We start from the raw sequence: 11,697 nt of genomic DNA, 5'->3' as shown, positions 1-11,697 counted from the left end.
GAGATATGCAGCTTTTTTAAGAAGCGAAATGGCCACAAATGATAGCTCAACGAAGTGGATTATCGCGTGGAAATTATAGCAGCCGAATACTCTTTGCGCATGTTTATTGTCAAAAAAACCGAGGGTCCGGAGAAAAATCCACGCGACCACGGGGAGAACATGCAAACTCTAAATACACAGGTGCCAGGGTAGGGATCGAACCCACACGCTCCTGTACACCAGGCAAGGTAGTTAAAACATCCCACCACCATTCCTCCATCCCTGCCCTCAATCTCAGACAATACATCCACCACCCAGCCCATATCCCCCTGCAGTTCCATGCACAACAGACCTCAAAGAGACAACAGTGGATTTAACTCGACGGTTTTTATTTTTTACACGGATGACTGTGTGCGCTCTTCCCAGGTCACTGTCGTCCTCCAGCACCTGAAACGAGAGCCACGGCATTTAATAAAAATCACATTTCTTGTAAGACAGCGCTGACAGCAGTTTGTCAGCACAAGTAACAAAAACGCGCGTCAACACTGTGGCCTCAATAGGGCCAAAACAAGATATAATAGGCGCCGTTTCATGCGAAGGCCTTTTCTTCAGAGCAGGACGATGCTCCTCATTGCCCTGACCCGGGTTTGGAAATGCAGATTCTCTCCCGAGCAGAGCGAGTCAGCCCGCATGATCAAGTGGCACCAAGGGGAACGAGCGCGCTGCTGCCACCGTGCCACCCGGCGGCAATGAGAGACGCTGCCGTGCTAGTCCACACTGCTGCTGCTGTAGATAACCCATTTACACCATGCTCACGCCACACACACCCAATGGCACGTGTTGCACCAAGTGTGTACAGACGGGCTTGGATTTGGTGGGGTTGTAATGGTATATAACTAAACATACACCAGTCACAATTCAAACGAAAATAGGGTCGATCATCAGCATCCCGATTTGGAATGCAACAATAAACCCAAGCTGAAAGTAACGAGACATACCATCAATTGAATCGTCCGAAAATTGCGACCTACGCAAATTATACATGAACGTACGAGGCTCATGGCACAAACACTGGCCGAGATTCAAAACGAACGCGACGTCAAACTACCGTTCGGCGAATCGCGACAAAACTGTGCAGTGGCCAAATCCGAACCGCGGTGGCACGACTCGAGGGCGGTACCGGCACCTCGGGTCGCTGGAAGCGGCACCGCATGCCACCAATCCAGAGGGGGCACCACGAGAGCGCCAGGAAGCTCAGCCCCCCCCCCTGCCCACACTTCGTAAGCACGCGTCCTCGCTTACGAACATTTTCCATCAGACTACTGAAAGGCGCGAGGGCCTTCGAATGTTTGGCTGTAACGATTTTATGGAAACGCAGCTGTGTAAACGCCGCTACGAGTCACGCTTAGTCCGTTTCTAGACCTGGGCAAACACCTGCCTCTCGGCCCACACCGGCCAGCAGCGCGTGGAGGGCGGCTGCTGGAACCCAGTTCCCATAGTAGAGGCCACAAGCAGGGAAGCGCTCCGAGGGGGCGTGATGAGGGCATAGCGCCCCCTGGTGCCCGGTGGGAGTTGCATAAACTAAGGCCCCAATTCTACTCTCGCGTATGCCAATACGTTCAGAAGCTAGATGTCAATATCGAGATGCAAGCCACGAGGGGCCCATCAGGAGATAATTCGTGCAGATTTGCGATTTCTCCTGAAGAGCCGACAAGTGTGCTTTACTACATGGTCCATCTCGTGTGGGTCGAGAGGCTACACTTTTTGTCAGAACTCTGGCACGAGCGGCCGGCTTTGAAAGCAACCGTGCCTCTCATCCCGAGCTGAACCGTGTTGGAGGCCAAATCAGAGCAGAGTGCGAACAATACGGCCTCACTTTCTGCAATGTCAGTCGGAGCGCAGGGAATATTGTACTCGAGTTGCTGTAATGCAACGGCCAACTGGGACCAAGAGGCGAAGGCTCTTCGCTACAGATGTTACGCGTTACAGGCTCTCGCATGACCTTGCACAAGACCATTAATGTTTCATTAAAAGCAAGTCACGTTTTTTAAGCCAACGCACAACACTGGCTGCGTGGGACTCCCAGACACGAATTACTCCAAGTCTGGAGGACTGCTGAGAAGCGCCTCTCAACACGTGGTAGGCGTGACAACACTGGGTAACAAAAACATTGTTTTTTTTTGGTCCTGGGTAGTGTTATTATCCAATTGCTAAAGCCTCTAAAGTACAGACAATGGCTATTATTCCCCACAAACTTTGCTTTTGTGACCAGGACACAAAAGCAAAGTTAATAATCCACTCCATTAATAACACTAAGAAACTCTATGGGGACCTCATTTGCCAGTAAAAATATGATAATTGGTTCTTTACCCTTCTATCTGGCAACAAAACTGACAGTCAGGTGTCAGTTTTGTTGCCAGATAGAAGGGTAAAGAACCAATTAACACTAAGAAATTCATATTTTTTTGTTCCTGGGAAGTGTCATTTCCTAATTGCTTTTACCTCAAAAGTACAGGATACGGCTATTATTCCCCAGAAACTTTGCTTTGGTGACCAGGACATCGATATTTAGAAATGTACATATTTTAATGAGAAAACGTGCATTTGTGTCATTCCTTCACATAAAGTCCTGGTCACAAAAGCAACGTTTGTGGGGAATAGCCATTTGCTATACTTTTTAGTGCAATCACTCAATACCGCAGCAACTCGATAAGATTATCACGATTCCGAGTTTCCGTTTGATTCCATGTTGGGATGAATCTTGCCATTGTTCCATACCGTTTGAGATGTTCATAGCCCGTCTCATTTGTTTGATCCATAGGATTTAGTCTAATACCACGATATATTTGCGTGTTATATTGTGCACAATTTTCTGGTTAATTTTAACAAATGGTTTATTGAATTCCTGCCTATAGGTGAAACAGGTTGTGATTTATATTGAAACCTGTTTAAAATTTCTTTTGGCCCTTCCCCACCAACTTAATCAGCACAATAAAGTACGTCAAATAACACTCATGAGTCCCGGCACGAGGATAACTTCATCCTGCATTCCCCCTTATTTTCGCCGCACAAAACTCGATGAGCATTTAATCTCCCACTGCATATTTTCCACAATACTCCATTTGGTCATGTGACTAGCAGCCCAGAGCCATACCCAGAGGTTTTGCCGAATGTTGTGGTGCAGGAAAATATATTCTGGATTGGCGACCCAGCCGGACCCGGTTAAAGCCGAGCTCGAAACCAGAGTCTCCGTAGTTGGGCGTACAGATCGCTGGCTCGGCGCACCGTGGTTTCTCAGACAAATGCCTCGTTACTTTGGCATCAGAGCACGGGGCAGGGCGACCCCGCGCACCGTGACCACACGCTCGCAAAACGCGAGCAGGGGCCGGGCAGCACGGGGCAGCCACTGCCCCTTCAGCCTCGTCATCAAAATCATCACCAAAACCACGGGCGCAGCACCGGTCCAATCGATCATGCCGCGAGCGCCGGGTGGCTCGCCCACGAAGTTCACCAACTGTGAGCAAGGCCGCCACATTCATATCGACTGGCGATGACGCAGACAAGATTACCTCTGATGGCTTTACATATAGGGCTGACATTGGGTTAGAGTTGGGATTGTGATTTAACTGGATTCGGAGACCTGTAACGATCATCAGCAGCCATCTATCCACTGCTTCAGGTCTCCACCCACCGCGCTATGTCATGGTCTGGCAATGCATTTTTGTTCTCTTGTGGATTTCTACCTCCATACAGCGGTGTACTGTATAGTGAAAAATGTACACATGCACCCTTGCGTGTAATGTTGACGTTTTGCATGTGGCCAGGAGACCTGCTCTAATGCAAGTTCACACATATGTGGAGGTTATCGGGTCATGTCCTGATGCATTTCATCCAAGGCCCCAGTTAAACTTGTCATTAACCTCGTTGCAATTGTGAACACCCTGATGATAGTGGCAAACTTTCTTCTCGGACCGTATGCGATTCGTTTGAGCGATCAACAACACCTGTATTTGATAAGAGGCTCCAACTCCACAAAGTAGAAACGTGAAGAAGGATCTCTTATATGATTCTTCCGTCATTGAGGTCACAAACGATTTCTCTATGCCCTCGTGTTGCACGTAGTGCCATAGCACACACGACAATAACAAGCTACACAATCAATGCAGAGAAGTAATGAGAGAGCAGCAATCTATTTCAATCTAGCGACTGCCATCCAGATTTTCTTTTGTGGGGTTGCAGTGGAGTAGTGGTTAGCATCCCCTACACTCAGTAATTACACTCTGAAGGAGATGGACTCTAATAGAAAGCAATCAACTTGCATAGACCGGTGGTGTAGCATCATTGGCATCCCCCCCATCACCCCACGCTTGTCCAATTCTCAGTTTAACCCTGGGCTGGGAATCAAGGCGTGCATCTTCTCCACACAGACGTACCCTTGTCAGCAACCTTCCACCATATCTTCCCCTGAAAAGAGATAGAAACAATTAGACACATGCGGCTTGGGCGAACATGCAAATTATGTCAATGACATTACTCTCAACGGCCAGGGGGTGAAAATTAAAACCACAGGCCATGATACACTGGGGAAAAGTTTAGTCCATCATGGAACTAAGACGGTAACACATCGTGGTTTCTCAGACAAATGCCTCGTTACTTTGGCATCAGAGCACGGGACAGGGTAACCCCGTGCGCCGTGACCCCACTCGCAAAACGCGAGCAGGGGCCGGGCAGCACGGGGCAGCCGCTGCCCCTTCAGCCTCGTCATCAAAATCATCACCAAAACCACCGCTACCACCGCTCCAAATTAACCATGGTTAATGTTCAATTTCACGCTATTAAAATGTTTTACGCGCATAGTATGGAAACTTGAGAAAACTACCAAACTGAACAACCAAAACCCATTTGTGGAGCGCTGGGTATGACCCAACCTCAATACTACACCGTGCGTATCTTTGTGGCTGCAGTGCCTTGGTGTGTGCGCGCGCGCTCTTACCGGAGATGGCCTTAGGCGGTGGGCACGGCTGGCGCGGGAGGCGGCTGTGCCACGGGCATGGTGGGCTCGGGCTTGCTGCCCTTCTGCTCAGAGACGGGGCCCGTGGGCAGCACCTCATCCTTGGGCTCCACGATGCTCACGTTGTCCGGGAGCGGCTTCTTGGGGCCCATCTTGCCCGTCGTGTCCCAGGGCAGCATGATCTTCACCTTGATGCCCAGCACCCCTGCAGGGCGAGAGGTAGGTAGGGGGTCGTGGTGGTTCCCCGGCATTAAGGAGTCGTTAATTACCTCAAAAGACAATCAACACTGATGAGTGCTTCGCGGCCTGCTAACTGCCAAATAGGCGGGAGCCCGTAGAGATTCGCCAGGATGCAATGTAATGATGCAGATTAAAACCAATTCTTATATAACAGTGATACGAACACAGCATTCCATTGTGCGTAGTCAGTTGGTATTTTTTGTATCTAGGCAGTATGCTTTAGACGGTACCATTTATGAAGTAGATTAAATAAACCAATTGAGATACAGTAAATCCTTGGATTGTGAGCATAATTCGTTCCGGAAACGTGTTGGCAATCCAAAGCACTTGTATATCAGTTGTGATCACGTGACGCTCGGCAGACAAAGCGTATGCACGTACTACTCGTATTGCATGACCTCGCTCGTTTATAAAATTAATATTTATTTAAACATTTTGCTCGTCTTGCAAAACACTCACAGACCAAGTTACTCGCAATCCAAGGTTTTACTGTACATATATCATCATTGCCTCGTTAAGCAAGACATCTTTCTGTTTCTACCTCTTGGCATTTTTGCCAACGTTTTTCCTCCTATAAATTCCTTCAAGCTTTCACCTCTGGGAATGTGCCCCTGAATCCACATCTTGTGCCTTTATTTTAATCCAGCGGTGGCTAATACACCAAGTACTGTGACACAGACTGGTGAACCTCCCCGGGCTCCGCAATGATCCACCAGATGGCTATGAACAATTACCCAGATTTAAGCCTGTAATATACGAAAAACATAAAGTCCAAGAGCCATCTATTGGTAAAGTTATTTTTCTAATTCTTAGTGGGGGTTTTTATTTCACAGCCATGAACAAATTATTGTATCCTTGTATCAATTCGTCCAATTTGTTCGGAGATCCACGGATTGGCCACCACGGTTCTCTTTGAAATTCTTTCCCCCAGAGCTGGTGGTTTCTCAGACAAATGCCTCGTTACTTTGGCATCAGAGCACGGGGCAGGGTGACCCCGCGCACCGTGACCCCACGCTCGCAAAACGCGAGCAAGGGGCCGGGAGCACGGGGCAGGCGCTGCCCCTTCAGCCTCGTCATCAAAATCATCACCAAAACCACACAAACTGCCGGGGGAACGTCGTCACCTTAGGGGGAGGTGCCGCCCTCCGCCGAATGGGTTGCAACCACAAACTGTAACGGGGCGTGGCTGAGAAATGGACCCCCCCCCAACTGGTGCCATTGTGGCCTCATCAGGGTGGGCTACACATTTCTTGCCACCAGTGAACTATTACTCAGTAATAGTTACTCAGAAAAAGTTCAGTGAAGATTAGAGTTGAGTCAGGTTATGTTTTGGTCCAATAAGGTGCTGTAATGTTGAGCAACTTTCAACAAAATAAGTTGGGAACCGTCCTAAAATGTAATGTTAGTTGCACGTGCACATAAAGATGACTTGGTTATAAACAAAATAAGGCAGAATTATTGCAAAGGTGCAGCAATAGAGACCAACAGCTTCACACAAAGCAACCCATTACACCAGTAGGAAGGAAAAGGGTCGCTTCTGATATAAGCACTGATGAAGTGTGCTTATATTCAGTTTCTACTGTCATCCCAAACAGATACCGAATAAAATATTTCCATGGGGAAAAGCCCATTCGACGAGCACCAATATATTCTCAAATTATGGTTGCTCAGCAGAACGAATACTAATTCCTGGAGACATTTTTTTTCGTAAAAGACTATTCCAGACGGCAAGTCAATACTCCTGAATATTCGTTCCTCGAGGAATACTAATTCGGGAGGAAAGTATATTCCCCTGATGGAGGCGGAATGTCAGTTTGGAAATCTCACCCTGGCGCAGGAGCACGTGGCGGATGGCGGTGTCCACGTAGTGGTTGACGGGGTCACCGCTGTGGATCATGAGGCCGTCCACAAACTTCATGGACTTGGCGCGCTGGCCGCGCAGCTTCCCCGACACCACCACCTCGCAGCCCTTGGCACCGCTCTCCATGATGAAGCGCAGCACGCCGTAGCACGCCCTGCGGCACAAAGCGCGAGCCACGTTGTGAGCACAAGTCGCGTACACCGTTGCGGGAAACATCACTTTTTAGATATTTAATTTTAAAGGCCGCAGTCTTATTGATGAACGTGTGGAGCATTTTATTTGTGCTCGTGCACCACTGCCAAAGCAGTGTCACCAATTTAGTTAAATATATAAACATAATGGTGACACAGGGATAACATTTATATTCTGAGCGCAATGTGCCCAATGCATGAACCAGCGACGCTCACTACAGAGGTACTGGGATGAAAAAGGGCTTTTTGATCTCCCCTCCAGAGATTAAGGGTGCTGAGCCACAGAGAAGGCCGCCCCTTTGCCCAGATCAAGAGGGGGTTACAAGTGTTCACTGCTTGTCAAGCCGTTGCGTATTAACCAGTCCTTCTGTCAATCCACTGGTGGATGAGGGCATGTCCTCATGAAGCAGTGCAACTCCGATTAGCACGGTTGGCTACATACATACACTGTCCACGCAGGCCATGTGCATTGCGAGGGGGGGGTCAAATAACCATATTGGTGTATGCTGGTCAGTGTAGGTTGATGGAAGCACAGCACAGTATAACCATGGATTTTGCTGCACTGCGCAGTACTGCCTGTTTGTGCATGGCGGTCGCCCATCCAAGCATTATCCCGGCTCTAACCTGCTTAGTTTTCAGAGCGATAATGAGATCGGGGACAAAGTGATTGTTTTCATGGGACAAGTCAATAGAGACCGTTTATTTTACTATCATAATTTATTAATCGTGGTTTACCCAGGAAAACCTCACCCGGTCTCATTTCTTTTTTATGGGGGGAGGGGGGAGTGGAGTTAAGGCTGCGGGGTTGTTGGCGCTCTGTGAATTCCAATGGAGTAAACCGCTGGCAGCCATCAACCCAGCCCCAGTGGCGAGAAGGAGACTGGGCAAAGGGATTCCCAACCTGCGGACGGCGAGCCCTCCCAGCAGCTTGTAGCGCAGTGACTCGCACTGAGCGATGGCGCACAGGCCACGGTTCGCCACCTTCTCCGCGTACAGCTGCAGACGGGACAACAGCAACACGCGCTTACAGGCACCGTGAAAAAACCACATGGATTATCTGGTTAAATGTTTCAATCATTTAGTCCTCTCCCCCCCCACCCCTGGTTTTTATCCCGAGTTGTGCTATCGGTGGTCGAGTCGTGCGACTCCACTCTCGCGCAGGCAGTACATCGCCCTCTATTATAGAAGATAGCCCATAGAAGAGGCCATCACAGAGCTACCTCTTAAATCCATTCTAATGTATTGATCTACACAGTAGGGGGCATTGCAGCTGCAGGGTTTTCAAGGGTGAAAGTTTTAGTTTATGGCTTAAAAGATGGTAACGTCGTGGTTTTTCAGACAAATGCCTCGTTACTTTAGCATCAGAGCACGGGGCAGGGCGACCCCGCGCGCCGTGACCACACGCTCGCAAAACGCGAGCAGAGGGCCGGGCAGAGCGGGGCAGCGACTGCCCCTTCAGCCTCGTCATCAAAATCATCACCAAAACCACACAAACGCTGCCGTTGCGACGCTCATCACCTTAGGTGGAGGGTTACGCACAAAAGTCTAAACATTTTTTTACTAATTAATCACAAAAATATATTCTATTTGTACCCCCCCCTATCCAGGAGCAGAATTATACTGGGATCAAATTACTATCGCATGAAAGCAATAAAGTGCCACTAGTGTCCACACCTCAACGCTGCCCTCAGGGAAGTTGAATCGCTTCTGGATGACGGACGTGAGCTCGCGGATGCGACGTCCCTTCTCTCCCAGCACGTTCTGGGTCCTTCACGGTGACGGTCACAACCACCAACACAATCGCACAAACACACTATGGTCACACACGGCACAGGGTAAGGTTCGTACGTGTGCAGTGCAAGGGGGGAGGGGGCTGGTTGGTGAAGAATGCATGAGAGTATAGTTCAGTTCAATAATGTATTCTGCTGCACTGCTCAGGATATAGCCCAGTCCTATTTTAATCATGGTGGTCACCTATTCCAGCACTATCTGAGTGCCGAGCTTCCATAATCTCGACACGATCGCATGCATTCCAGGCGATTTTATTCAAGTCATTCATACATACACGTGCTTAATATCTCAATTCCCATTCTTGCGGATGACGTTGAGTTCAGGAATTAAATACCACTTTCAAGGTCTGCTTGCCACGAGGGGACGGCTTCAGGACAGAGTTTGTGTCATTTAAAAATCTTTACCAGAGTCATACGTGAACGCACGAACAGGGGCAAGGTCGATGGGAGGGAGATTTAAGTCCCGCCGGGAGGGAATTTTGTGAACTGCGGAATGCAAGACTGGGGTTGGGGGAGATGTGGGCATCACCTGGTGGCGAGGATGATGATCTCCGTGCGGGTCGGCGTGACGCGCACCTCCACGCCGCTGTAGCCATCTTCGGCGAGTTCCCGAGTCAGGAACTCGTTCATCTCGGCCTTGAAGACTCCATCGGCCACAAACTTCACACGACCACACAAAGCACGAGGGATACAATGTAAATAACCATGTAGCCAAGTCGGAACAAGTGTTGCTAGTCAACACCTATTACTCATAACAGCAACAGCCATCATTAGGCAATAAGTGACGTTGACGTGAGCGCAGCGGTGGTGCCAGGCTAGGTGCACTTGGAATCCATATCAAGCCAACACATCCACGTGGATAGTGGTTAGCGAGCACCTATTAAGATGGGTGCGGAATAGACACGTGTGAATGGGGGATGGTGTTCGCTGGCTGGACCAATAACGCCCGGCCACCTTTGTATCTCAAAGTCTGCTATGTCCACGACACGCGCCATTTTACTTAACCACATGAAAGACTATTTTTGGCCCAGTCAACCTGTGTAACACGAGGGGGGGGGGGGGTTACACACCTCTCTACAGACCTACATGCACACTCCCTTCTCATCTCACCCACAAACTCCTATTAGCACGGTTGGATACGTACGGTACGAAACAAGTTCAACGTACATACAAATAAAAGATGGTCCAACGTTTTGCACCACGTGCCAACGGAGCTTCAGTCGGGCATGCCGAGGAAGCTCCCGCTCTGAGCACGTGGCGAACACGTGGCAACAGCAGCCGAAGAGATATCGGCGATATTACAGCCCAACGACGAACCCCTACCTAGAACGCACGTGTATACTCCCTACTCTCGCACGCACACCGATTCTCACTTAAAACCTCTACATCCACTCTCAAACTCTCCAAAATAAAAACTCCATGCGGCCATACAACCCCGACATGCATTCCAACACGCACTGCATTGCAGTCCCAAACCTCCCCGGCACACAAAAGATGCTCCGTGTCGTCAACAGCATTTGTCGCACGTGCTGTTAGCGAGTAGCACCCAATGAAGGCCTGCACGGCACACGATGGAGTGCCGGTGGCCAGCACAACGCCCGGCCGTCTTTGTCTCCCAAGCGGCGATGTTTACGCACCGCACCAGCTACTTATGATGCCGAGCAAACCTACGAGCGGAGTTCTAGAACCGGTTAAAATATTCGCCGATGGGCGAACATTTCAGCAGGAATTGAACCCGGGGCGCCGGCTCCATAGAGCGGCGTGCTAAGCACTGCGCCACCGCTCCCCATACTCGGCACCATCAGAGGGAAGCTGCAGCATCGTCACCCGGGAGAGAACCTCGCACGAACAATCACCGCCATAGGAGCTCGAGCGGTCGGTGGTATCGCGGGTGGCGCACCGCGCTCTAAAGTTCTGTATTTGGCGATTCTGTACTGCTGCGTGAACAGCGGTACATGAACAAACTCCATCATGATGGAATAACACAGCATAACACTTAATAGCGCCGAATTCGAGCCGTGTACTATTAAACTCGCTTCGGCTAACATCAGAGGCTCAGTGTAAGCTCAACTTGGCCTGGGACTTGGCCTGGGCCCTCCACTATAAAGCCGCACCAACCGACTAAGTACGGCCGAATAAAATGAATGCCCGACGAGGTGTGGAGAGGCCTCGATCCAGCAGTGGACTGAACAAGTGTTGCACAAGCAGCACGAGGACTCCCAAATACCCTGTAAATGCCTCACGGCCAACACAACTCTCCCCGTCTCTCCACAATCCAACCCGAACCTTCAAGCACCGCGACCCCGGCTACACGGGGCGAGCGCGCAATCCACCCTCAATCGCACCTAGCGCAGCGCCATCCACGCAAAAGCCCGACGCCAATCGCTGCCCGAGACGACGCCGATGCCGCCGCGTCGCTTTTCGTGGAGGCAGCGGCACGCGATGGCGCGAGGAAGGGCGAAGAAGGCCCGCCTCACCTTCTTCTTCTTGGACATCTGCGTTGCCATGATGGCGGCTGGAGCGGGAAAGGAAGTGACGCGCGCGGGGGTCGCGTGAAGAGGGCTCGAGAGGGACGTCCCACGTGACGCGGAAGTGCCCCGCCCCCCCGGGTGGAAGGGGGCGGGG

General features: G+C 50.3%; 1 protein-coding gene across 1 annotated transcript; it reads right to left on the bottom strand.

Moving 5' to 3' along the window:
- Window positions 1-347: 347 nt before the first annotated feature.
- On the bottom strand, window positions 348-11,692 carry RPS3 (ribosomal protein S3). Its single transcript, XM_061552531.1, has 8 exons — window positions 11,550-11,692; window positions 9,602-9,732; window positions 8,957-9,050; window positions 8,184-8,278; window positions 7,058-7,245; window positions 4,973-5,195; window positions 4,413-4,443; window positions 348-426 (listed from the first exon to the last, which is right to left on the bottom strand). The coding sequence occupies exons 1-6, from the start codon at window positions 11,577-11,579 to the stop codon at window positions 4,984-4,986; spliced, it is 750 nt and encodes a 249-aa protein (XP_061408515.1). The 5' UTR covers window positions 11,580-11,692; the 3' UTR covers window positions 348-426; window positions 4,413-4,443; window positions 4,973-4,983.
- Window positions 11,693-11,697: the final 5 nt, after the last annotated feature.

Source organism: Lethenteron reissneri, chromosome 16 (assembly GCF_015708825.2).
Source record: "Lethenteron reissneri isolate LAM-NWPU_2019-01 chromosome 16, ASM1570882v1, whole genome shotgun sequence".
In the NCBI taxonomy this organism is placed as follows: Eukaryota; Metazoa; Chordata; class Hyperoartia; order Petromyzontiformes; family Petromyzontidae; genus Lethenteron; species Lethenteron reissneri.
This window is presented reverse-complemented; position numbering and strand designations above follow the sequence as displayed.